The sequence below is a fragment of the Megalops cyprinoides genome, chromosome 22 (assembly GCF_013368585.1).
Source record: "Megalops cyprinoides isolate fMegCyp1 chromosome 22, fMegCyp1.pri, whole genome shotgun sequence".
In the NCBI taxonomy this organism is placed as follows: domain Eukaryota; kingdom Metazoa; phylum Chordata; class Actinopteri; order Elopiformes; family Megalopidae; genus Megalops; species Megalops cyprinoides.
In genome coordinates this window covers 27,010,532-27,035,801 of record NC_050604.1, presented here as the reverse complement: position 1 = coordinate 27,035,801, position 25,270 = coordinate 27,010,532, and the positions used below count along the sequence as shown (strand labels likewise).

General features: G+C 41.7%; 1 protein-coding gene across 1 annotated transcript in view; it reads left to right on the top strand.

The window, feature by feature from the left end:
• The window catches only part of LOC118769539 (calcium-binding protein 5-like), a 20,034-nt gene extending 19,709 nt beyond the window's left edge, over positions 1 to 325 (top strand). The window contains exon 8 of the mRNA XM_036516669.1: positions 249 to 325. Within this exon, the coding sequence (XP_036372562.1) occupies positions 249 to 274 (26 nt within the window). The 3' untranslated portion in view covers positions 275 to 325. The remainder of the gene's footprint in view (positions 1 to 248) is intronic.
• Positions 326 to 25,270: the final 24,945 nt, after the last annotated feature.

Below are 25,270 nucleotides of genomic sequence, written 5' to 3'. Positions count from 1 at the left end.
AGGCAGGCTGGTTCAGGAGAGGGGAGAGCTGTGAGCCTGTGTTGGATCATGGTTGGAGCTCCACCATGGCCAAAATCAAGCTGCATAAATACAACTGAATGTCTCCAGTATGGGATATGGACACATCAGCAGGGAGTCAAATCCTGTAATTATAACAACTAAAACACAGGGCTTAACTTCAGTTCTGAGTCTCACACTGTACCTCTGCTTTGATCCACTGAACTCATTCTCTGTCCCTCTCTTTAAAGAGTTTGTCAGAATGATGTCACGCTAAGGCAGAGAGCAGCATCCGAGAGGAGCTACGAGGAGAGGGGACCAGAACAGGACCGCAACAGAGACACGAAAACCTGCAGAGAATAATTAAACAGGGCACGCTGTGTACATGCCTAATGGTTTTCTGTATGAATGTTTAATGTTGTATTTTGAAATAACTTGTTGGAGTTGTATACTGTTACCTTGTTCATTCGGAGAATTGGTTTGTAAATAGAAGGGTTATCCTTGGTATTTTCTGCAGTCTGCAAGCACTCCATTTAATCCAAACAGAACCACCTAAACCAGTTTCTTTTTGGGTCTTCTATGGTACTGGAGCGAAGTAGAACCCATAAATTAGCTTCCTGTGTCTTTTGAGTGGCACTGTCAGCAGGCATTGCCATAGCTTCTCCTGAATAGCATGTCTCTGGCAGAAAAGCATTCTGATGAACCTCCATGATCTCTCATAACAACTGGGTAACACACTGCATCTGAAACTGTATCACTGAAACTTCCCCCAATACCTGTCAGAGACACTCCCGCTTCTCATACCTGTCAGACCTGCTTCCTGTTCACATGCCTGTCAGAACTGCCCCCTCTTCACCTGTCAGCTGTTTCATTAACAGAGTTTAAGCATACCTATATATCTGCTCCTGTCTGGGAAGTAAAGGCTCTTAGGCAGCCATATATTAGTGCTCCCATGTAAAATCTCCCAAAAGCTACCTGTCTGGTTTAAAATACAGACTTTTTGGTGTTGGAATTTATACTGTTGGCTGTTTGTGCTGTCATGTATCGTATGATTTAGCCACTGTGGTGGCTAGCAAAACTACACAACGACATACATGGATCTGCAGGCAGCTAGCCTTGCTAACAGGCTTTAAATATGTTTATATACAAGTCAAGTTCACATGACCTATTTTTCCACTTCTGCATCTGAACTTTCTGCTGTTGAACAGTTACTGTAGATAGTGAATTACTGTATCTCATATTATGAATGAAATGGTACTCTGTCAATTTAACTTAATTTGAGCAAAGTTAAGGTTAAGTTGACAGAAAAGATGAAAAGCGTATAATATTAGACTGAAACGTTTTATTTGTTTCTATGTTAGCTTTAACCCGTGTTCATTTTGTATCAGTATCACATAAATCCTTTGCCATTTCTCTCAGTGTATTTGCTGTGCAAAGTGCTTCAGTTACACTCAAAGCTGCTTTAGAATTCAGAACACCGGCTGCATTCCAAAGCACACAGTGGCCCAGCGTTTTCCAGCAGGTGGCATACTATTAACATCTGTGTGCACTAGTATGTCTGAGTTCGTAGAAGTATTGTATTTATTTCTGCTTCTGCTCAGAAATAATTTCAGAGTATTACTGCATGCATGCAGAAGTTGAAAACCATATTTCCCCATGCTGACCTAGCCTGCAGTGGTCTCATCTTACAGCATGTTATTTATTTTTCAGTTACTTTGGGGGGGGGGTGACTCATCTCAGATACCACCAACATGTAGCCCCCACTTGAGCAACGCAGGGCAGCTATTTCAATTCTCACTATACATCAGCTGTGGAGTGGAGAGACAGAATGATCTAGCCATTTAAACTGGGGGATTACGACACAGCCAGATTTGAAAGCTAGCCACGACACAAACCCCTAGGTTTTGTGAGCATGCCATGGGATCTTTCATGACTTCAGAGACAAAACCTCAGTGTCATCAGGCATCTCTGACTGCATAGTGTCCCCATCACTGCATAGGCCTGAAGATGGGTCTGGTGGGAAGACTGCCCCCTGCTGGCTCTCCAACATCACTTCAAGCAGGAACCCGATTTTCCCAGGAAGTCTGTCATCCAGGCCCTAACCAATCCCAACCCTGCTTAGCTTTTTAGGAGCTGCTGAAACATGAGAAGGAGGAATTTACTATTTCCATAGGGGAAGCAACACCAACCATTGAAATTATTGCAACTGTTTTCCTTTAATGAAGCCAAACTACTTTTTACAGTTCCGGTAGGGGAAAAGGGGTAAAATGGCAGAAAATGTGAACAGTGGTGCAGTATTAGTATACAAGCAGGTAGGTAGCAAACAACCATCATTAATTCAAACCACAATTTCATCACTTTTGTTTTCAAACTGTATTACACTAACATAGACACTATGGAGACAACTGGGGGTGCACTGAGGTCCGTCTGAGCACCCCCACAGCACCGGGCCTGATTCTGACACTTAGAAAGGGAAATGTAAATTCACTCACTCAGAGCTCACTCACTATTGTGGTTTAACAACTGTTTTCAGACAGTTGAAAATTCAAATCCATTACACCACGTGTGAATTAACACATGAAACAAATATCAACTTCAAGGCCATTTTAATTATGCAGAAAGAAACATTTTTAATCCTAATCCCATTTATTTTTGTATTTGAATACAGTGATTGTGCATGAAGTCACAGAAACACTAAAGTTAAAATATCATATTTCACAAACCATACTGCATAAAAAAATTTACATTTGTCTTTCTGTCTTTCACTCCAATTTTCTTCCACCCATCACCACTAATCACATCTAATAAGACTAAGTAATATATGCAAATTAATATCAGTACTGCACTCAACACTTTTCTTGCAGTTGTATCTGAGATTATTACAATAAAACTATACAAAATTAGAATATTATACTCTGTAAAAAGTGAAAAAACGTGTTTGGTTTTCATACAGCTATACAAAAATTAGTTCGACAAAAGATACAAAAACCTCCTTCTTGTGTCTTGCTTTCTTTTCGTATTTTTCTAACTGCTGATGCTAGTATACATGAGATTTTGTAGATTTTAATCCACCAACAAAATAAAACTTTGAATATTTCACTGACTTGTAATGTTGCATACAACTCACAGGTAAATTCTACTTCCATGTGAGTTAAAGTAAAAATTAACTGCAGGGAAAATCAGAAGATAATTTGTTGAGACTTCCACTCATGAGATCAATTGGGATATTAGAACAAGAATTATATGAATCCATTTTTTAAGAATATTGTACTCTGTCCATGTTTCAGCTTTTCTTTGGTTGTAACTAACAGTACAAAGTGATCACTTGAGGTTACACCCTGTGGTCATTGATGGAAAGATATTAACTGTTTCATTTTTTCTCCTGTCTTTTCCTCTTGAATGTCTCCTCCAGACTCTCCATCGCTTGTTCTTTGGTTATAGATTTCCACTCTGCTGGCAGGGCAGCAGGCTCTGCTTCATACTCCTTTGCAAACTGTGTGTTGAACTTGGCAAAGACGTATTTCCAGTAGGCTGAGGCCTGGGTGCTGGTGTCAGGCTGGATGCGCCAGTCAGGGTAAAACTTCTGATAGTCCTTATATGGATGAAACCTTCCCTTTGTTTCACTGCTGCAGAACTGTCGGCTGATTGTGGCAACAAGAGAGGAGCATATATCTGTGCTCAATTTCTTAGAGTTTTCCCATCTATAATATCCAAGCCCTTCGGGACGGTGAACAGAGGTAGAGTGCTCTGTGTGACTCTTCCCACCAGCCTCACAAGGGGCCATGCAAAATGGACACTGCTTCCCACAGCCAAACAGCCTCCTGAAGAGCTCATCCTGGGGTTTGAAGGGCAGTGTGGTCAGCCTGGTTCTCACATCCTTATTACTGTGAAACTCTGCACTCAGGGACTGTTCCATTTCATCTATGAAGCACAGCAGCCAATCAGAAAACTGCTTGGTCTTGGCACTGTTTAGGATTGTAACTGCATCCAGTGCATCTTTTGGGAATGACCAGTGTACCACTCAGATTACTGCAGATGTCCTGGATGAAGTGGTAAATATTCATGTCCTCTTCACCCTTTCTTGTTGCTTTTCTCTCAACTGCTGCCTTAATCTTCCTGATGGCCTCCCTCAGGTGTCTGCACTCAATGTTTGCAATGCTGCATTCCTCGGTGGATAAGTTATCCAATATCTGACTAAATATCCACTCCTTAACAAAGGCCTCATATTCCCTGATGTATTGAACAAGCTTCTCAAAATCGTCCTCTATAAGCAACTGTTTCAGAATAGAGGACTGGAAAGATGAGCGAGTGCTGAAATCGTTGGCTTCATTTCCTGTCAGAAGCTCATCCACTATATCTGGTCCCAGAGCTTTAGTGACATAGTCCCTCACTGCAGGTTCTAGACATTCCGTGGTGAACTCATGTGCCTTCCTCTGACACTGGTCTCTTTCATGGAAGAGGTCCTTGAAATCAGAACAGTGCTGCTATTTCTCCAGGCACTGCTGTGGGTCATTGTCCCTGATGAAAGCATCATGCATTCGCTGGAATTCCCTGGCTGCATGTCCACAGATGTGGATCTTCAGAGAGGCCTCAAAGTCAGCAGTGAGCTGCAGGTTTCTGTGGGTGTCCAGGTGCTCGTCTATCATCCCCAGAAGCTCTAGGATGTATGTTTTGTGGAAGTCTGTTCTCGTTCTCACCTTATTTGTAATGACCTCCCTGCTGCGGTTTATGATGCTATCAGACATTTCTTGTGCTTTCCTCTTCTGCTCAGGCTCATTGAAGCTATTGTCACAGATAAAGGATTTGCTCCCACATTCCTGCAAATCACTGATATTGTACAGAATTTCACAGACTGAGCTTCCCTTGGTCTCCAAGTTGGATCTTAACAGACTGTAAATTTCTTGAACAACATTGTGTGAAGCTTGAGATTGCAGTGGAAATTAAAAAGGGAATGGCCAGTGTGGAGAGTATTAAGGACAACCACAAATCTGTCATGGAGACGCAGGTGATGGAATTACTTAAAATGTGCAGGAATGCTAACACTCAAGTGTCAGACCAGTGGCTGGAGCAGGAATTCGAGAAGATGTGGGAGGAGACCATGGTGAAGCTTCCCTTCAGAGGCCTGCAGAGACAAAATGTTGTTCAAGAAATTTACAGCCTGTTACGGTCCAATTTGGATAGAAAAGGAGACTCAGTCCATGAAATGTTGTCCAAAATCAACTGTTTAGCAGACTGTGGGAGAGGCAACTTTATCATTAACACAAAAATAAATATTTTTTCAAAGTTAATTCACCGTTACTTTAAGAATGAACACATTAGGAAAACAGAAGAATTGTGTGAAAAAATCACTGAACACAGCATGAAGTTCATTTCAGAGAAGGTGGAAACAAGAGCAGACTTCCACAAAACATACATCCTAGAGCTTCTGGGGATGATAGACGAGCACCTAGAGACCCACAGAAACCTGCAGCTCACTGCTGACTTTGAGGCCTCTCTGAAGATCCACATCTGTGGGCATGCAGCCAGGGAATTCCAGCAAATGCATGATGCTTTCATCAGGGACAATGACCCTCGGCAGTGCCTGGAGAAATTCAAACACCAGCACTGTTCTGATTTCAAGGACCTCTTCTATAAAAGAGACCAGTGTCACAGGTCACAAACATAGAGGACAAGCATCTGAAAAACATTACTGAGAAGATTAAGATAGCAGTTGAAAGTGTACAGAAACCAGCAGGAAAGGACATTCATTTATTCATCCAAGACATCTGCAGTAATCTGAGTGACATCCTGGTCATCCCCAAAGATGCCTTAAATGCAGTTATGTTCCTAAACAATGCCAAGACCCAGCAGTTTTCTGATTCTCTGCTGGGCTTCATAGATGAAATGGAACAGTCCCTGAGTGCAGAGTTCCACAGTAATAAGGATGTGAGAACCAGGCTGACCACACTGCCCTTCAAACCCCAGGATGAGCTCTTCAGGAGGCTGTTTGGCTGTGGGAAGCAGTGTCCATTTTGCATGGCCCCTTGTGAGGCTGGTGGGGAGAGTCACACAGAGCACTTCACCTCAATGCACCGTCCTGAAGGGCTTGGAAGGTACAGATGGACAGACTCTCAGAAATTGAGCACAGATATATGCTCCTCTTGCATTGCCAGTGAGGTGAAATTCCGCAACAGTGCAACAAAGGGAGAGTATCATCCATATAAGGACTATCGGAAATTTTACCCTGACTGGCGCATTCAGGCTGACACCAGCATCCAGGCCTCAGCCTACTGGAAATACGTCTTTGCCAAGTTCAACACACAGTTTGCAAAGGAGTATGAAGCAGAGCCTGCTGCCCTGCCAGCAGAGTGGAAATCTATAACCAAAGAGCAAGCCATGGAGAGCCTGGAGGAGACGTTCAAGAGGAAAAGACATGACGGGGATTAACATATTAAACCCCAATTTTCTCAAGTCAACAAGTCTATAATACCACGTGTATTGATGGAATTATTACTGTTCAGTTAGAGGATGACCATGCTAAATTAATCCAATGATTGGAAGTCTCACAGGAAACAGACTAAATCAAACTTGAATTCTCCTACTATGAGTCTCTTTCTCTCATGGAAATTAGTATTTACCAGGTAGTTTTATAAAATATCTTGACATTACAGTCAAATACATACATAAATCCATATTTTGTTGATTAAAGTCCCAAAAGTATATGAAGACAAGTACCAGTTATCAGTGATATCAAAAGAAGCAAGAGAGTGTTTCCTTTCAACAGAACAAATTTGCCTTTTCTTATATGAAAATCAAGTTAATTTTACAAAGTATATACAGATTATTTTTATCAATTACAAAATCTTGGCCTTTGTGGTAATCTAAGAAAATATTCTAAGCAAATAATATGATAATCTAAGAAAATAATTGCAAAAAATAAATAAAACTTGTATTCTGTGCATTAATCATTTCTTCATGTAACTATCAAATCTGATGCTTTTGTAAACTCATTTATGTTTTTACTAAGTGAGATGACTGTTACAGAGCAGTGAATAGAAAATGAGTAAAATGAGAGTGATGTAGGGAAGAAACATTGCATGGAATGATGGAATGAATGAGGAAGAGGAGTGAAAGAGTTATGGGGAGAGGAAGATTTATGATGAAATAGGGCAATAAAAATAAAGTAAGGTGTTCTATGTTCTATTACTTGGGGGTATAAAGTATGATCATGCTACTTCTGTAGCTCAGTAATAAATGCCTTGTTTTGTTGACTTCATATATAATCATTTGTGACATATGTGGCATTCTTATTTAAATAGAAGAATGTTGCTTTTCTACATAAAATTGGTTTGAAATTATCATACATGATTCATGTGATAACTCAGGTTAACAGAGAGTAATTGATCTGCACTCTTTAGTAATCTTGATGAACTGTACATATCCATGTTACAGTTTTTTACAACCATTTTCACTCTTAGGTCAATACCATGCCCACCTTTTCAAAACTCATAACACAGTGTGCTTAACAACCATGTATATGAGCACATCATTTACAGTTTTTTTATGATTGCTTAAGCACGATTTTGAAAACAGGGCTCATTTTGTCAAAACAATACACACAATTCACACAACTAGACACACGAGTAGCAAAATACCTCAGATCTTTTGCAAAATGAAACACTTCATTCAAAACTATACAGTAATTTATAAAAACCCAATTTTGTCACCGTATGGCACACACACGGCTCATACGATCTGATTCTGTTTGAACCAGTTACACACTGCTGTGCTCATTCTAAAACACTTTTAGCATTTCTACTTTTCTAATGATACAGTCTGGGTTTGATTTTTTCAGAGATATTGTTAGAGTAAAGTACATGAATATATTGACCATCTCAACACACAAGACCAGTACTGCACACTGATGAAAATATTTCTCTCCACATTGTAAAATCAGTCAATACAATGCATTTCCAAAGGTTGCATTTTGCACTGAAAATCAGAACAGAACATATTCTAAATAGAAAATAGTACATAAACACAGCAAAAACATTTGTGGAGACAAAAAAAGAAAGCATGAATTTACAGTTTTTTTCAGGTTCTTAAGCACAATTTTGAAAACAGGGCCCGGTTTTTCAAAACACTTCACACAATTAGCACAACACTACACCCAAGTAGCACAACACCTCAGATCATTTGCAAAATTTTAGTCAAAACACTTTAGTCAAAACTATACCGTTTCTTATAAAACCCCTATTTTCTTGTCACATCCATCATATGGTCTGATTCTGTTTGAATCAGTTAAACACTCCTGTGCTCAACCTAAAACACTTAGCATTTACACAGAGAAAGTGTAAAAATAAATTCGCCAACATTACATGACACCAGTTGTGCAGACTAATGAAAATATTTCTTTTCATATACTCAAGTCAGTCAATACTGAACATTTCAACAAAACATTCATAACAAAACATCTTCCAGTTTTCATACAGTATTACTGAACGTACCATTGTACTGTAAGCTTACAGTAGTACTGTAACAAATCACGTATCCAGTTCAGTACTGGAAAAAAAAAGAAAACTAAACATCATCTCTCCGCCTAGCTGGATCTGGCCACAGGGCCTCGTCAACATCACAGGCTATATTTTCATTTGCAAGGCAATGTGGGAAGAATCTTCTGGAGTGACGAATCCACCCTTGTATTGATGCTGCATCAATTTGATCACATGCTTCCTCCATAGCTTGAATGAGTCTGCGTATGCGTCTGGACATAGGGCCGGAGATCATAAACCTTCCACCGCCATGCTGAGAAGAACTCCTTGATGGGGTTTAGGAAAGGGGAGATGGTGGAAGGTATTGAACTGTAAATTGTGGGTGTTGATGAAACCAGTTTTGGACCAGAGCAGAACGATGGAAAGATACATTGTCCCAGATGACAGTGTATTGCATCTGGTCCCTTTGGTTTGCTGTTGTGATAATATTGTATAATCTGTCTAAAAATGTAAGAATGAGGTCAGTGTTGTAAGGACCCAAGTTGGCATGGTGGTGGAGGACCCCATTCTGTGATATGGCAGCACAAAGGGTAATGTTACCCCACGTTGCCCTGGTACATTGACAATAGCCCTGTGGCCAATGATGTTTCTTCCCCTTCTTCCCACTGTTGTCAGGTTAAATCCAGCCTCATCAATGTATATAAACTCATGCGGGACTTCCTCCTCTTCCATTTGCAAAACTCTCTAAAATACAGCAAAAGATCACATTGTGTAGATCAATATACTGTAGGTCTGCTATACAGTAAAAAGGTTATGTGTGCAGTACACAATACTACAGTCGGTGAACAAAACTTACCTCCACATATTCACGCCGCAGGACTTTCACCCTGTCTGAATTTCTTTCAAATGGCACTCTATACAGTTGTTTCATCAGAACTTGATGTTTTTTAAGGATACGGGCTGTTGTTGACAGAGAGACCTGTTGGACATTATTGAAAATTGTGAGATCATTGACAGTATGGGTTTGAATTTCTCTAAGTCTGATTGCATTACTGGCCAAAACGAGGTTTATGATCTGTCTCTTTTGCTCCTGTGTGAATATGGGGCCCCTCCCTCCTTGGTGTTCTCGACGTTCAATCCTATGTAGGCCAAACAAAATACATGTAGGTTACTGTAAAATGATACAGGAATAGATACCAAAACTGTTGATATAGTACATGCAGTAAGCTATGGGTTTTCTGTTGACAGAAGATAAGTTTCTTACCTGTGCTCTTGATGAAATGTCCGAACTATTGATGCCACCGTGTACCTGCTTAGGTTAGGCTGTACTCTCAGTCCAGCCTCCCTCAGTGTTAGTTCATGGTTTATTACATGGTCCACAAGTGTAGCACGAATTTCATTAGACAGATTTGGTTGTCTTCTTCTTTGTGCACGTCCTACCCCTCCTCCAGGTCTTCCTCTCCCTCTACCTCTTCCTTTACCTTGGCCTCTTCATCCACCTTGTTCTCTCCCTCTTTATCTGACACCGTCCATTTTTGTTGAAGACAGGTGAACTTACCTGTTGCCTTTTTATAAAAAAAACCCTAAGCAGCATCTCTTTGCCTTGCTGGATCTGGCCATAGCACTTCTGTCTTGCAAGAGAGGCTATGTCCTCTCTTGCAAGACAGCGAGGGAAGAATCTTCTTGAAAGGCAAATCCATCTTTGCACAGACCCTGCATCAATTTGGTTGCAGGCCCCCTCCATGGCTTGAATGAAGGGTATCCTGACATGGGCTTAAGATCGGGGTTAAGGAAGGGAGAGTATGGTGGGAGGTATTGAAGTGTACACCTGTCTGTACACCTGACGGCTGTGTTTGATCAATTGGTTCATAGGTGTGGTATTTTGAAAGGCAGTGCCTTGAAACGGCAAAGAAGTGACATAATGTTAGATTTCTGTGTCTAATGTAGAGAAGTGTGTTTAGTGTTTTGCAAAACACTGTGTGCAGTGTTTTGCAAAAGTGTGAGGCTGACAATGTGCTTATAGTTGTGCAGATCTGGGCTGAGGTTTTGCTCCTTGAGTGTCAGGTTTTTAGTGTTTAAGCAATTGTAAAAAACTGTAATCTTTAGTGCAAAATGCACTACAACCACCAAAACACTTCATGCTTCACCCAAAAGTGACTCATGCTGCCGTAATTATAGCAAATTCTCTCTCCCAGCAGAACTACTTTGTCACTCAAAATACAATGGACTAAGAAACAGAAGCAACCTGAAGCATTGCAAAATGCATATATTATGTGTTGCTGTATCCTCTGTTTTTGTGTAGATTAGTGCTGCATTGCAAAAAAGTAAAGTTTACAGTACATATTGTAATACAAAACAAATAAATCTGAAATGCTGCAATATGCCTCATGGCAGCTCTATGCTACAATTTCTGAGGTATACTATAGTACAACAAAAAGTCTGCAGATACTTTTCATTTCTAGTACAGTAAGTGAAACAACAACACATGATACTACCACTAGAAGTCTGCTGTAGCCCTCATGCTGATCCATGGTGTCCTCTGTATTTTGAGTCAAATTTTTATGAATTTCACATTTAATGCAACATTCTCCCTTGTCTTGAACCTTAAGAAAAAAATCTTTAGCATATGTTATCCACCCCTACAATCCCTCACACCCCATAAATATTTGAAGCCAAGCAGCTATCATCACACCAAGAACAAACTTTTTGATCTGTTGTTTTGCCTGTCAGAATACTGTAGATACCACTATTGAGTGTGGTAAATTTACTGTAGTTGCATTCTTGGGTCACTTTCTCTCATTGATAGCCCATGACTTACATATACAGCAGTAATAGTGGAAAATAGTGTCTCTTCAGTGACAACTACATCTATATTTTGCCTATATACATGCACATTTCAACGCAAATATGATCACTTACGAAAGTGGTAACAAGGCTGCAAACAAAAAAAACTGAATAATTTTCTGCTAAAATCAGAATAATCTGTTTTATTTCAATCATATAGTTTCCTTTGTCAAAATGCAGCATATTTCCATCTACAGTGATTTAAATTTTGTTAGGTTTTGAACTGAAAGTTAACTGTTTTGAACAGAGTATCTAAATGTCTGCAAAATTTGCTGCAGTTGTACAGAATTTTGCTGGTGGTGAACATGACTGAGAGAGTTATTCATGAATTTTGGAAGAAGTGGTGATTGAATGCATTTTGTATCAAAGCAATGCAAAAGTATACACAGTTTATGTCAGTACTCCCGCCCCCTAGCCGTTGTGTTTTTGTTTTTTCCCCATCCATGTGCTTTTGTTTTCCTTGTGTTTTAGCCCTGCCCTGCTCCCCGCCCGGTTCTCCGCACATCTGATTGCTCATCGCCTTCACCTGCCTGCCTGCACACCTGCTTCCCATCCCCTTGTCAGCCCTGCCCTATATCTGCCCTGCTTTTCCCTGTCCTGTTGCTAGTTCGTAGCAGTTCATTTTCTGTCTTCGTCCCCGCAATTTTTCCTGTTCGTTGCCTTATTCCGTTTTCGACCTGCCCGTTTTTCGACCTGAGTTTTGCCTGCCGATCTGTTCTGTTCGCAGGATCTCTCTGCCTGCCTGTGGTTCGACCCTGCCTGTTCCGATTTACCCTTTCCGATGATCCAAGTTTCTGATTATGTCCTTAAGGTAACTGCAGGATGTGAGAATACAGTACAAGCGGGAGGAGGGGCGCTGTTTTTGATGGGGACACCATAGGCGGAGTTTGCGGGGCCATTACCCCCCTAGCCGCTGAAATATGTCACTATATTTAGTCTAAAATAGGTCCAAAATGAATAATTAATTACATGATTTGTGATTACTCTAAATTAATCGTATATATCAATATTTGCCGTGAGAAGCATTTTAAAATACTCCTAGCTAGCCTGCAGTTGGGTATGATAAACAATAGCTTGCTAGCAAGCCTACCGTACATCTAGCCCGTCCATGTATGCTAAAAACTAGCTCGGTAGCCTGTAGTGGGCTATGATTAAAAGTGGTTTGCTTGCCTACCGTATAGCTAGCCTTTACGCGTATGATAAAAAGTAGCTGGTGTCTGCTGTCGGGTATGAAAGTAGCTAGCTAGCTAGCCTTTTTGTGTATGATAAAAAGCGGGAAGCTAGCTAGCTAACTAACCTGCAGTCAAGAAACTGTTTATGTGTTGCTTGACAACACGTGTAAATGTAATCCTGAAGGTATTTTTGTCGGCGGAGCCGGATAAACGACAAAAACATAATTTGTTGTCTCAAATTATCGTTACCCGATAAACGGCCTTGTTTGTAGAACTGTTGTATAAAAGCTGTGTGGCTTCGGCGCTCGGCTTGCAGCCTCATACCTACGACCGAATCACAGCCGTGCGGATATTCAGTATACCAGCACTCCCTTCCATGTGATATTGCTTAAATGCACAGCGACGTATGGGGTCAAGGGGCATCATGGAATGCGATTAATCTGCGTTAATTTTGACGTGTTTTTTTTTTTTTTCTATAATTAATGGAAATTAACGCGTCATTTTGACAACCCTACTGTAATGCAATAAAATAAAACGATTGTAAGATCGGCGTTTCGTCTACATCGCTCCCCAGTGGTGGAACGAACTCCGTCTCGCTACGGACAGCTCCTTCACCCCATTCCTTCAGATGGGGCCTGAAGACGCACCTCTTCAGGCTCTACCTGGACCCGGCACACAATTGCCGCCTTTACCTTGACGCTCATTGCGCCATTTGAAGTTGTTGAAGTTTGCTGTTTGAAGGTGTATCGTATTAGTTGCCCTATACGCTGTAGTTATTCAAATCTGATAGTACTGCGTCCTCAAACAGACTTTGCTCTCAGCTGAGAACTGTCTCATTGTGGAACTGTACACATCCTGTCTCCGTACTGTCGCTATTCTTACTGTATGCACTTTTGTAAGTCGCTTTGGATGATAGCGTCTGCTAAATACATAAATGTAAATGTAAGAAATAAATCTGAATTCTATTATGTTTGGTTTTGTAATGAATTCATTTTTGAGCCTTCACATTGAGGACGACATAACAGCAAACCCATCACCTGAGAAGATAGTCGACATATACGCGGGACGCAAAAAAGGCGTTTACTTCTACACTAGGTAGGACACTGGTTATTTAATATATATCTTACAAGCCTACTGTAAAACAGGCGACACTTGCTGAGCATTTTCTAATTGTGTGCGTGTGTGCGCACTATAAGTTGGATAGGCCTATTTCATAGTTTTCAATTTAACACGAAGTTATTTCATGTGTACACTAAATGTTTTAAAAGGGTACATGGGAAATGAAAGCATAACAGTATAATATAAACAAATTATTTCACTTTTAACAGTTTATTTACTTTATGGTCAGTGCGCTTCAGTTGTGTGCGCTCATGTGTGAAAGACAAATACCCTGCGTAAGCCGATGTGTGATATAGTACAAAGTGGTCAGAAACTGATTTGATGCGCTGTGTTTGGCTTTATGGCAAGCATTGTCTTCTGTTACTGTATGTTTATGCGTAACACGGCATGCAACAGTTTGACTGTGTACTGACGTTAGTTGGAAAATGCTTGCCCGCCCAGCGCAAATGTCAAATGTCATCAAGGATGCGGTTCTGAAAATGTCATGTCGTGACATTCCGTGTCGTAAGATTAAGAGGTGAGTGTGTTATCGCTGTGCCACATACTCTCTGTGTCTAACAAAATAACGGTAACCAAATGAAAAAGGACTGGTGTTTTGATGCTAACACATCACAATTAAAATTTGTGGGTTACAAATTAGCAATGTTTCTGCAATAACGTATGTTTTAAAATCACTTTAATGTGATGTGATAACTCAACTGATGAGTTGTATTTTCCCGCTTTACTTACATCAGGGTGGGTTTATGTTTGGAGATAGCCAAAGGAAGCCTTAAAGCCACATAGCCTTTTCCCAGCTGTTAAACATGGTGGTGGATATGTTATGTGTGGGCAGCCATCCTGTGGGAGGCATTGGGCCTGATTATTACTCTGAATGAGAGAATTATAGCCAGATAACATTCAGCCATTTTAGGTAACCAGATGCACCCTATGGTGCAAACATATTCTGAGATGTTGATGTCCCCATACATACTGCTAAACGAATTCATGAGTGCTTTCATGAACACCAGGATAAAGTCAAACACTTTCCATGGTCTCCACCATCACCAGATCTAAACTTCATTGAACCTGGATGGGAAGTTTTGAAATGTAGAGTTTGGAGTAGATTTCTACCTCCTCCCTTTCTCAAAGAACTGCAGGCTTTATGTATTCCAAGGAGGACTGAAGCTGTTTTGAAGGAAAAGGGCTTATAAAGGGAAACTGCTTATAAGGTAATATTGCTTATGCTTATGAATAAATATACATATGTTGCTTGGTGTTTCCATTATTTGGTCCACCTCCTGTATTTCACAGGTCTATCCTTGCTTTGGAGTACTTTCCATCTTCATGTGGTCCTAATAGAAAAGGTTTTTTAATTTAAATTTGTGCAATAGAAATATTGAAATATACATGAGCAGCAACTGGGGAAAACATGAGTCTCATATATAGATTAAATGAAGTTAAATGAGTTTAAATGAATCTATGTGCTGTTCAGAGTGCAGAAACAGAGAGCATCTCCACCTGCACCCAGCTGTGTCTCCATAAGCAGTGACCAATCCATGAACCAACCAATCAGCTCCTCTGGAAATGACCCTGACCAGAGGTGATGTCACTCCTCAGTTTGTATCAACATTAATATTAACACATTTAATAAACACATTAATATTATTGTTTCTTCTCTGTTTTCCTGAGATGTTGATGAAATTGATGCATATGTTTGTGGTTCACAGGGTCCAGCATGAGACCATAATCACCAACATACAGCTACCTGTCCACAAGGACAAAGACTTCCATGGATCATCCAACCAAATTCAAGGAAGGCTTTGTAGGTGACCCAAGGTTATAACACACTTTATGATTGTTTTTCCCATTCTCAACCAATGCCCCACACAGTGCATGAAAAACAAAAACATAACAGATGCATTACTGTTCACTGTGTAGGTGGGATAAGAATGAGGTCCATGTGCTGTGAGTTAGAGCTGCAGTAGGAGGATGAGGTTAACTACAAGCTGTGTCTCTGTGCTGTGAGTTAGAGCTGCAGTAGGAGGATGAGGTTAACTGGAAGCTGTGTCTCTGTGCTGTGAGTTAGAGCCGCAGTAGGAGGATGAGGTTAACTGGAAGCTGTGTCTCTGTGCTGTGAGTTAGAGCTGCAGTAGGAGGATGAGGTTAACTGGAAGCTGTGTCTCTGTGCTGTGAGTGTTAGCTGCAGTAGGAGGATGAGGTTAACTGGAAGCTGTGTCTCTGTGCTGTGAGTTAGAGCTGCAGTAGGAGGATGAGGTTAACTGGAAGCTGTGTCTCTGTGCTGTGAGTTAGAGCTGCAGTATGAGGATGAGGTTAACTGGAAGCTGTGTCTCTGTGCTGTGAGTGTTAGCCGCAGTAGGAGGATGAGGTTAACTGGAAGCTGTGTCTCTGTGCTGTGAGTTAGAGCTGCAGTAGGAGGATGAGGTTAACTGGAAGCTGTGTCTCTGTGCTGTGAGTGTTAGCTGCAGTATGAGGATGAGGTTAACTGGAAGCTGTGTCTCTGTGCTGTGAGTGTTAGCTGCAGTATGAGGATGAGGTTAACTGGAAGCTGTGTCTCTGTGCTGTGAGTGTTAGCTGCAGTATGAGGATGAGGTTAACTGGAAGCTGTGTCTCTGTGCTGTGAGTGTTAGCTGCAGTATGAGGATGAGGTTAACTGGAAGCTGTGTCTCTGTGCTGTGAGTGTTAGCCGCAGTAGGAGGATGAGGTTAACTGGAAGCTGTGTCTCTGTGCTGTGAGTGTTAGCTGCAGTAGGAGGATGAGGTTAACTGGAAGCTGTGTCTCTGTGCTGTGAGTTAGAGCTGCAGTATGAGGATGAGGTTAACTGGAAGCTGTGTCTCTGTGCTGTGAGTTAGAGCTGCAGTAGGAGGATGAGGCTAACTGGAAGCTCTGTCTCTGCTGTGAGTTAGAGCTGCATTAAGAGGATGAGGTTAACTGGAAGCTCTGTCTCCATGTGCTGTTCACAGGGTCCAGCTGGAGAGACCAGTGTCACCTGTACTCAGCTGTCTGTTAATTAGAAGTGATTGGTCAATGGCTTAACCAATCAATTTCACTGGAGAGTTCGCAGGGGATCCAAAGTAATTAAACAAGTTTATAACGACTCTTAAATCCTGTTGCAGTATGTGGTTGAAAGGACCTTGTGGTTAAAAGGATATTCAGTCAAATGTCTTTCAACATTTTCCTACCTTGACTGTTTCCTGCAGCCAGAGAGTGGATCCAGCACAGCCTGCAGCAGAAGGTGGGTTTACATGCTACTGTATGCAGGTGCTTCTGCTCTTGGGGGTTTATGGCAACCTATGCATCAAAGATCACATCTTTCACCATAAAGCTCTATAAGCCCCAGCCTCCCCTCCTCCAGGACAGATCCAGGTCCTCGCAGTGAGATCAGACTCGGTGTCTCTGAGCTGGGGGGCTCCAGAGGGGATGGACAGTCAGACTCTCAGCTATGAAGTGACCTGCATCAGTGACACAGAGCAGCGCAGTATTAAAGTGAAAGGCGTGACTCACATGGATATACAGTCACTCAGACCAGGGAAAGAGTACTGGCTCAGTGTGGCTACCGTGGGGAACAACGGCAGTCTGAGCAAACGTGTTTCAGCATCTGTGCAGACAGGTACGACAGCATACTCTACATACCTTCCCTACTATGTTACATATTTCATAACCTGTTTGCCGAAGTGTAAAAAAGTATATTCATGTTTATATATTACAGACTCATAAATGGTAAAAGTCTGATTTACAGCCCAAATTGGTAAGACCCCACCTGAATGATGCACCGTGTCAGAGTTCTAGCCATGTACATTCAAAATACCAACTGCTTATGAGTGCCTCCTAAAAGATGTTTTTTTTTTCCCCTCATTACAATAAGCTAGTAAATGGTAACAGAACTCAAATTCAGAGGCCTCTGTCCCATGTAATTCAGTCTCAAAGTTTTCCTTTATTCAGTAGAATTTCTGTACAATTAAGCATCTTCTTCTATGGTTATATTAATTAAGTTATCCACATTCTCCTGCTTGTTTGTTTCACTACTGTGTCCTTTGTGAATATTTCAGTATGACAGTTGTTCAAAAGACTCATTCCAGTGTACTAAGAAACGTTTAACAGAGCACAAAATAAATGTTCTTAAGCAGTTTCGGTGTAAAATTGCATACTGGACAGTAATACTGTATCATACACTGGTAAATGTTTGTATGTGTAGCTGAAAGAACACCTCCTCAAGAGGAAATGAATGAGCAAATCATGGATATGTCGAATGACCCTTTGACCCCAGTTTCAGAATTTACCACCTTCCAGTATGGATACATCATGTAATTTGCTCCATATTGTCCATGTTTTTCCTCTTTGAATGTGTGTAAGTGCACACACTCACTTCTATTCATGTATGTGTATCATAATATTATAATTATCACTGCCTTCACAATAAACAATATTTGTTCAGTACATTCTTTATGTATGCTAGCTACATACTATATATGCTGCGAAACACTAGTTCATCTTGTAAAAAGTGGACCAACTTGGGGGTGGGAGAGTGGGGGGTTTTATTTTATTTTATTTTTCTCTTCCCTTGTTCATTTGTATGTGTTTCTGTCTCTGTTTGAACAAATATAAAACTAGACATGTTTGGTCTCTCAGATACTGTGTACAATATGATGTCCCAATAAAACAAATTTATTTAAAAAAAATTCCCCTAATGTCTCGTAACTGTTTGGAGCTCAGTTCCCCTTTGAAGCAGAACAGAGCGAAGTTCTGCTGTGCCTTCAGTGTGGTAGTACAATTGGGAGCTTCTATATAACCACAGTAATACTATTATTAATTAAGAAATTAATTTGTTCGCAGAGCCAGAAAAATATTCTACATACATATTCCAGGATCTCAAAATGTATTACAGATGTAACAGTGGTTACACAGGACTCCAGTTAGGGGAAGGCAAAGAAATGAAAAGCATCTGCAGACTTTTTGTTGTACTACAGTATACCTCAGAAATTGTAGCATAGAGCAGTCATGAGGCATATTGCAGCATTTCAGATTTATTTGTTTGGTATTACAATATGTATTGTAAACTTTACTTTTGTCTTGAAATGCAGCACTAATCTGTGCAAAAACAGGATACGGCAACACATAATATGTGCATTTTGCAATGCTTCACGTTTTTCTGTTTTTTAGTCCATTGTATTTTGAGTGACAAAGTAGTCTTGCTGGGAGAGAGCATTTGCTATAGTTATGGCAGCATGAGTCACTTTTGGGTGAAGTGTGAAATGTTTTGGTGGTTGTAATGCATTTTGCACTAAAGATTAATTGATGTGCTCATATGCATGTTTGTTAAGCGCACTGTATTAAGAGTTTTGAAAAAGTGGCCATGGTATTGACCTAAGTGTGAAAATGGTTGTAAAAAACTGTATCACTCAGTTGGAAAAAGTTTTTGGAAGTTGACATGTTGGCTAATAAGCTTGCCACACTGACAGAGACCTTAGAGTTTCTGGTAGACTGAGCTGCCATGGTGGCGGCATCTCCAGCCATGACCTGTGCAGAAAATGGAGAAGGCATGAATCATCCTTACAAACTGAAAACAACATCAGTGCAACTGCTGCTACAGCAGCGCCATATAACTGCCATTTCACACAGAGGCTTTCACCCCAGAAGCAGGCCACCGATGCTGTGCGTACAGACACGTCTCCCTGTGGTTTGAGAAAAGACGTTTTGCTTTCTCTTTGGCTATCGTAGCAAACGTGAACTCTGTCACGTCTCTCTGTGGTGCGAGGGAGCAAGCTGTTAGCTAAACATGACCTCCGTCACGTCTCTCTGTGGTTTGAGAAAAGCAGTTTTACTTTCTTTTTCACTATGGCAACAAACATGAACTCTGTCACGTCTCTCTGCGGTTAGAGGGAGCAAGTTCAAGAGTCAAGAGAGATTTTATTGTTGGCTCATCCTTACACAATAATACAGCAGGGTTGAAATAACATTTCCCTGGGACCCGTGGTGCTACATTCAGACAGTGAATGAATACACAAGACAATAAATAGACAAAATTACAACACAATAAACAAACAAAATATCAAGACTTTTAATGGAAAAAGTGGCAGGCAGAAGTGTGCAAGTAAATTGTAAACAGAATTACACCTTTTTAAAGTAGCTCTGTGCATTTAAATTTTGGGGTGCTCAGTCCAAGGGGGTGGCTCCGTTCTTGTACAGGTGCAGGAGGGGAGGAGGGGGCTGCAAGGAGCCTGACCGCCTGAGGGAGTTGCAGTGTCTGGCCGTGACGGTACAGATGCTCTGGTACCTTCTGCCACACAGCAAGGGGGTGAACAGTCCATGGAAGGGGTGGGAGGGGTCTGTGGCAATGCAGGTTGCACACCGGATGCAGTGTTTATTGAAGAGTTCGTTCACGGTTGGGAGATGCTACACATGAACTCTGTCACGTCTCTCTGTGGTTTGAGGGAGCAAGCTGTTAGCTAAACATGACCTCCGTCACGTCTCTCTGTGGTTTGAGGGAGCAGGTTCTAAGCTAAACATGGTCTCTAATTTTAAATTACATTCTGAACTAACATGCAACCATTGTTAGGAATGGGTCACAACTAGGGCTGGGTACTGGCACAGATGCCCCGATTCGATTCGATTACAATTCACATGCTAACGATTCGATTCAATCCGATTTGATTTGATTTCGGTTCTATACCGATTCGATAGGAATGAGATATGAAATACTATATAGCAGCTTTCCATATTTGGAGAGATGTTTAAAATGCTCTAAAGGGAACACAAATTTACAAATGCAGAGTCACTGGAAACAAATTGTGAAAACCACTAAAGAAAAGGCCAAAGGCTTGTATACCAAAATGTTTTTATTTGAGGAACACATGGGTATAGTTCCTTAAAAACAAAACCAACCTGTATCATTGCCTATATTAATGACACGAAGCAGCAGTGTGTTTGCATTAGTTAGCTCAGGGAAAGCTGGTTTGTAAGGTAGCTACAATGACTGACAAAATGTAGCTGACTGCCAGTAGCAATGCTGCAATTGTGAACAACGTTTTCTTGCTAGCCTAATATGAACAACTATCTAGCTAGCTACTGTTAGTCAACTCCCAGAGGATCAAAATAAGTTTTATTCCGACAAAGCGGCAGATCCGATGTTCGTAGCAAAAGACAGGAAGGTTTATTTGCACAGCCGGCCGTGGGAACATCAGCATGGAGCAGAAGTTCAACAAGTATAGGATATAGTTTTTTTTTTTGTACAGTTACAGTAGGTATGTGTGAGTTGCAATGACCAGAGGGGGTGCTGATTGTTTGATTGGTTTTGTGGAGCTGTGCATAGCTAAACAGCTCCCTCTCTATTTGGGTCTTTCCTGAACCTCGTAACCTAATTGGCTTTGTAAGGTTCAAACTTCGGAAGTGAGGTCCATATATGGTCATGGGGAACCCCGTGTTCCGCATACTGTTACCATCAAGAGGCGGCTTTTAGCTCCGGTCGCATGTAGAGGCACCAATTTGTATTCTAATACACATCACGCCATGCCATTCCACAAAACTGTCTCCTAACAGTCCCTCCTGTTTGACCCAACATACAACAAATGATGAGGACAACCTTATGATTAACCTTTAACAGAATGGAAAGGGGACATGTAGAGGCAGTATAAGTTGACCAGTGGTTGTGTGTAGGAAAATAGCTTTACATAGATCCCAGGCCTGAGACCCCCTCAGAGCAAGCTTATAGGCGACAGTGGCAAGGAAAATCTTCCTGACTAATAGTAAGAAACCTTGAGCAGAACCCGGCTCAGAGGGGAAGCCCATCTGCTTCTGGCCGGCATTGGGCAGACTATGAGTGGAATAGTCCAATGTAAAAACTGTGACCAACTGTGCATAAGTAGGGGTTCCATTACATGAATGGGGAAAAACAAAAAAACCAGTGATACAAGGAAAAACAAGAAAGGAAAACGGAAGTCTTCTAAATATGTCGATATTAATCATATACACAGCCTAACACTGAGTATAGGCACCTCTACTTATAGTGTAAAATAAAAGAAGACGTTGTTGTGGTAGATGGTTCCATACTTAGGGTGCCAGACTGCGTCGGCGGTGGAGATCTTCTGAAGCAGATGTCAGGTGTGTTCAGTGCAGGTGTTTGATGTCAGCAGCAGATATCAGCCAGGTGTCAGATGTCCTTCAGCGCAGGTGTCTTCAGGTGATTGAAATGGCTTGACACGAGAGTGGTGGACTGGACTGGAATACCTGCAACTCGAAGGGCAGACTCAGAGGTTAAAAGCACTTGGTATGATCCTTGCCATCGGGGTTGGAAGGACTTCGGATGATGGGCTTTTATCATAACCCATTGTCCGGATTCATACTCCTGCTCATGTTGTTCACCCTCCTGTTGTTTGTCCTTCAGATCCTGTAATGATACAGCATGAGGTTGCATTTTCAGTCCAAGTCCATTTTTCTGCTCTGGTACAGTCATTCTGTAATTTGGCAATGTCCAATTCAGTCTGGCCCGACACTTTAGTAGTCATTTGGTAGGTGGGTAGTGAGTGATTTGAGTAAGAGATTGGCCGGACTCACAGCAGGGGAGTGAATGAGTGTGATATGTGGGACCAGTAAGATGGCTTCCCCTCGAGTCCACCTAGCTCCTGAGACGCGGGAAAACCGGGGATGGGCCAGGACGTTGTGAACAGTATGTGGCACACCAGCAGAGAGTGATGCCACCAAGACCAGCGGAGCAGAGACTGCCACTGCCGCAGCATCAGCAGCCAGCACCCTCCACAAGCAAGGAGAAAGACCAGAGACCACAGGGCCCAGCCAAGAACAATATGCAACAGGGTGTTGCACACCTCCATGAGGACGGGCAAGAACGGCTGGAGCGTGGCCCTTTCCAACAACTGACTACAGAATGAACGGCAGGTCAGAGCAAGGCATCCCCAAAGCAGGGGCAGAAGCAAGGGCCACCTCCAGAGCAGCAAACGCAACACCACATCCAGGCGACCAGTCAACTTCCTCCAGGGGGCGACGCGGGCACCCCAAGTGTGCACTGACTGGCGCAGCAGTATCAGAAAAGTCAGGAATATGGCTCCTGCAAAAATTGAAAAGACCCAGAATCCCCTGGACACCATGCACAGCCAACAGGGAGCCGCCCTGACCCTTCAGAAACAGCAAAGCCCAAGTACCGAACAGTCTCCTGCGCAATTTGAGCTTTCTTCTGCCAATTACTTGTAGATCCTGAAAATGAGAGTCAGAGTCAGAAGATGCCAGCAGAATGTCATCAACATATTGGAGGCACTGTGTCCCTCCATACTGAGACCATGAAACTGTTGAAAAGAACCTCAGCCATTGCACACTGAAAGAGTGTGGGACTACTGTGATTGTTTTAAATTTTCCAACATGGCGATAAGCTGTTCTCTGTTCAGGTGTGAGTAAGGAAGGCTGCACCTTTGGTGTAGGGGCGGGACATTTAGCTGCCCAGTGTCCCTGACCCCCACAGTGCTGACATACACGCTGATCCCCTTGCTGGTGGTCAGAATCACGCCTACCATTGTAACAAGCACAATCATAATGTCCTGCATTCCCACATGAAACTACTTTAGATTTGGGAGTGTTGACAGACACAGCGACAACAGGATGTGAAGCAGAGGTGTTTTTGCATTTCTATTCTTCTATGTGAGATGCCCATGCCACAATATCGTTAAAACTGCCAGGGTTAATCATCACATCACAAATGCGATTGCATATTGCATTGCAAAATACATGCTTCCCATTAGTGCTGTTGAAAATGAGGGATTCAAGAAGCTTATCAGCCATCACAGGGCAGCTTTAAAACCTGAGACTGTTGACAGACTAGTCTTTCTTGCTCGTAACTTGTAGGGTAATGGCTTTGCTTGTTTAAAATTTGTACAGAAGATACTGACCACAGTTGAGATTTTTCCTTTGTCTATTTATTTTGTTGACATTGTCAGCTAAAACATTTACAAAATGTTTCAACCCGTCTGTACAAAGGGTTTGGAATGCTGACCAGAATTAAGATTTCTTTGTCTATTTATTGTTTTATTTATTGACATTATCCTTTAAAACACTTTTAAACTTTGCAGTCTGAGCCATCTTACATGTGTGCTGTATCACACTGCAGCATGTAATTTTTCTATTAAGATATTTATTTTGTTGAGGAAAAAGGACTGAAAAGGATTTTACTTAATTTTACTCATGCATATTTTAGTGCTGAAAAAAGATTTTATCATTATTATTGTTTTGAATGTTCTACCTCAGATTTGTGAAATGTTCCACTGTTTGGCAAGTGTTTGTCATGTTCTGACCATAAAGAATAGTTTAAAACCACAGTTAACCGTGGTGGTGGAATTGGCTGCGATGCAAGGGGCACACACACATACACACTTACACAGTGTGCAGACACAGACGTACACAGTACATGCACACGCACAACAGGGTGGAACACTATCAAAGCACACACACTCATGTAGGATCATGCACACAACATGCTTTAACAGTTAGGGCATTGTGAAACCTTCCAAATTAATGACACGCATCAGTTACAATAGTATGATGCAGAATCATACAACAGCAAGTTCAGATACATGCACATGTAGCAGAGCTGATAGTAGCAGCTTGTGTGAGTCCTGTTTAAAGCCGGTACAGTAGCAGGTAGCAGAGCATTTTCAGCAGTGATGTCACTCTGTAAGACTCCGGTTAGCATCATTGCCTGTGGGAGCTAGTGGCACGCTGCCTTTAGCATCACTGGTAACGATTTTGGTCATTAGAGTCAGGCTGTGCAATGAGAACAGGGATTTGGAGCTCACTCACAGAGCTGCAGACCTCTTTCACATTCGTCAAATCTGTTTTTGTTTCTCTCTGATATACAATTATTCAGCCTTTGACCCACACTCTTTTGTTACAAACTTGTGAAACTACCGCATCTCTGTGAACACTGGCTCTACACGCATAAATTATAGGCCTACATCAAAACTGCTTGTGCAATTCTAACCATGTCTTTGGTTCAGTGCCGTGATGAACGTTTTTTTTGAATTATGAGGCATAAAAGTTCACTCTCCGCCATAAGTTAAATGTTGACATTCCTGCTCGCATTCAGACATTTACAATGTCAATGGAGCCAATAAGAGACAGTTCTCATGAAGTCACTGCTCTGAGAGGGAGGGGGAGAGGGAGACAGCAAGCTTGATATTCAGGACTTCACTTCTGCGTTTGATAAATACGTTTCTTAAACAGCTATATCTCCGTGAATTTGAGATATATATTCATAAGATTTATATTTATTTATCATTTCTCAGTATTCGTATACATTGAAACGAAATCTGTCCTCTGTATTTAACCCATCCTATACACTCATCGCCGTCATTGCTTACGGAGCCGCGGTATTTAAAAATGGTCTCACGCCCCACTGGAAGCAGAGAGAAGCATGGCATCGCTGCAGCTAGCATCCTTCCAGGGTGAGTAACTTAGCTAGGGGTGGGTCGAAACCATTACGCCCTCTGTTCGAGTCCCAAAGTTGGAACAAGGCGATCGCTGGCTACTTTTTATTTCCCATCGCCATCTGCTGATGGAGCCGCGGTATTTAAAAATGGTCTCACGCCCTTCCGGAAGCAGAGAGAAGCATGGCATCGCTGCAGCTAGCATCCTCCCAGGGTGACTAATTTAGCTAGGGGGCGGTCGAAACAA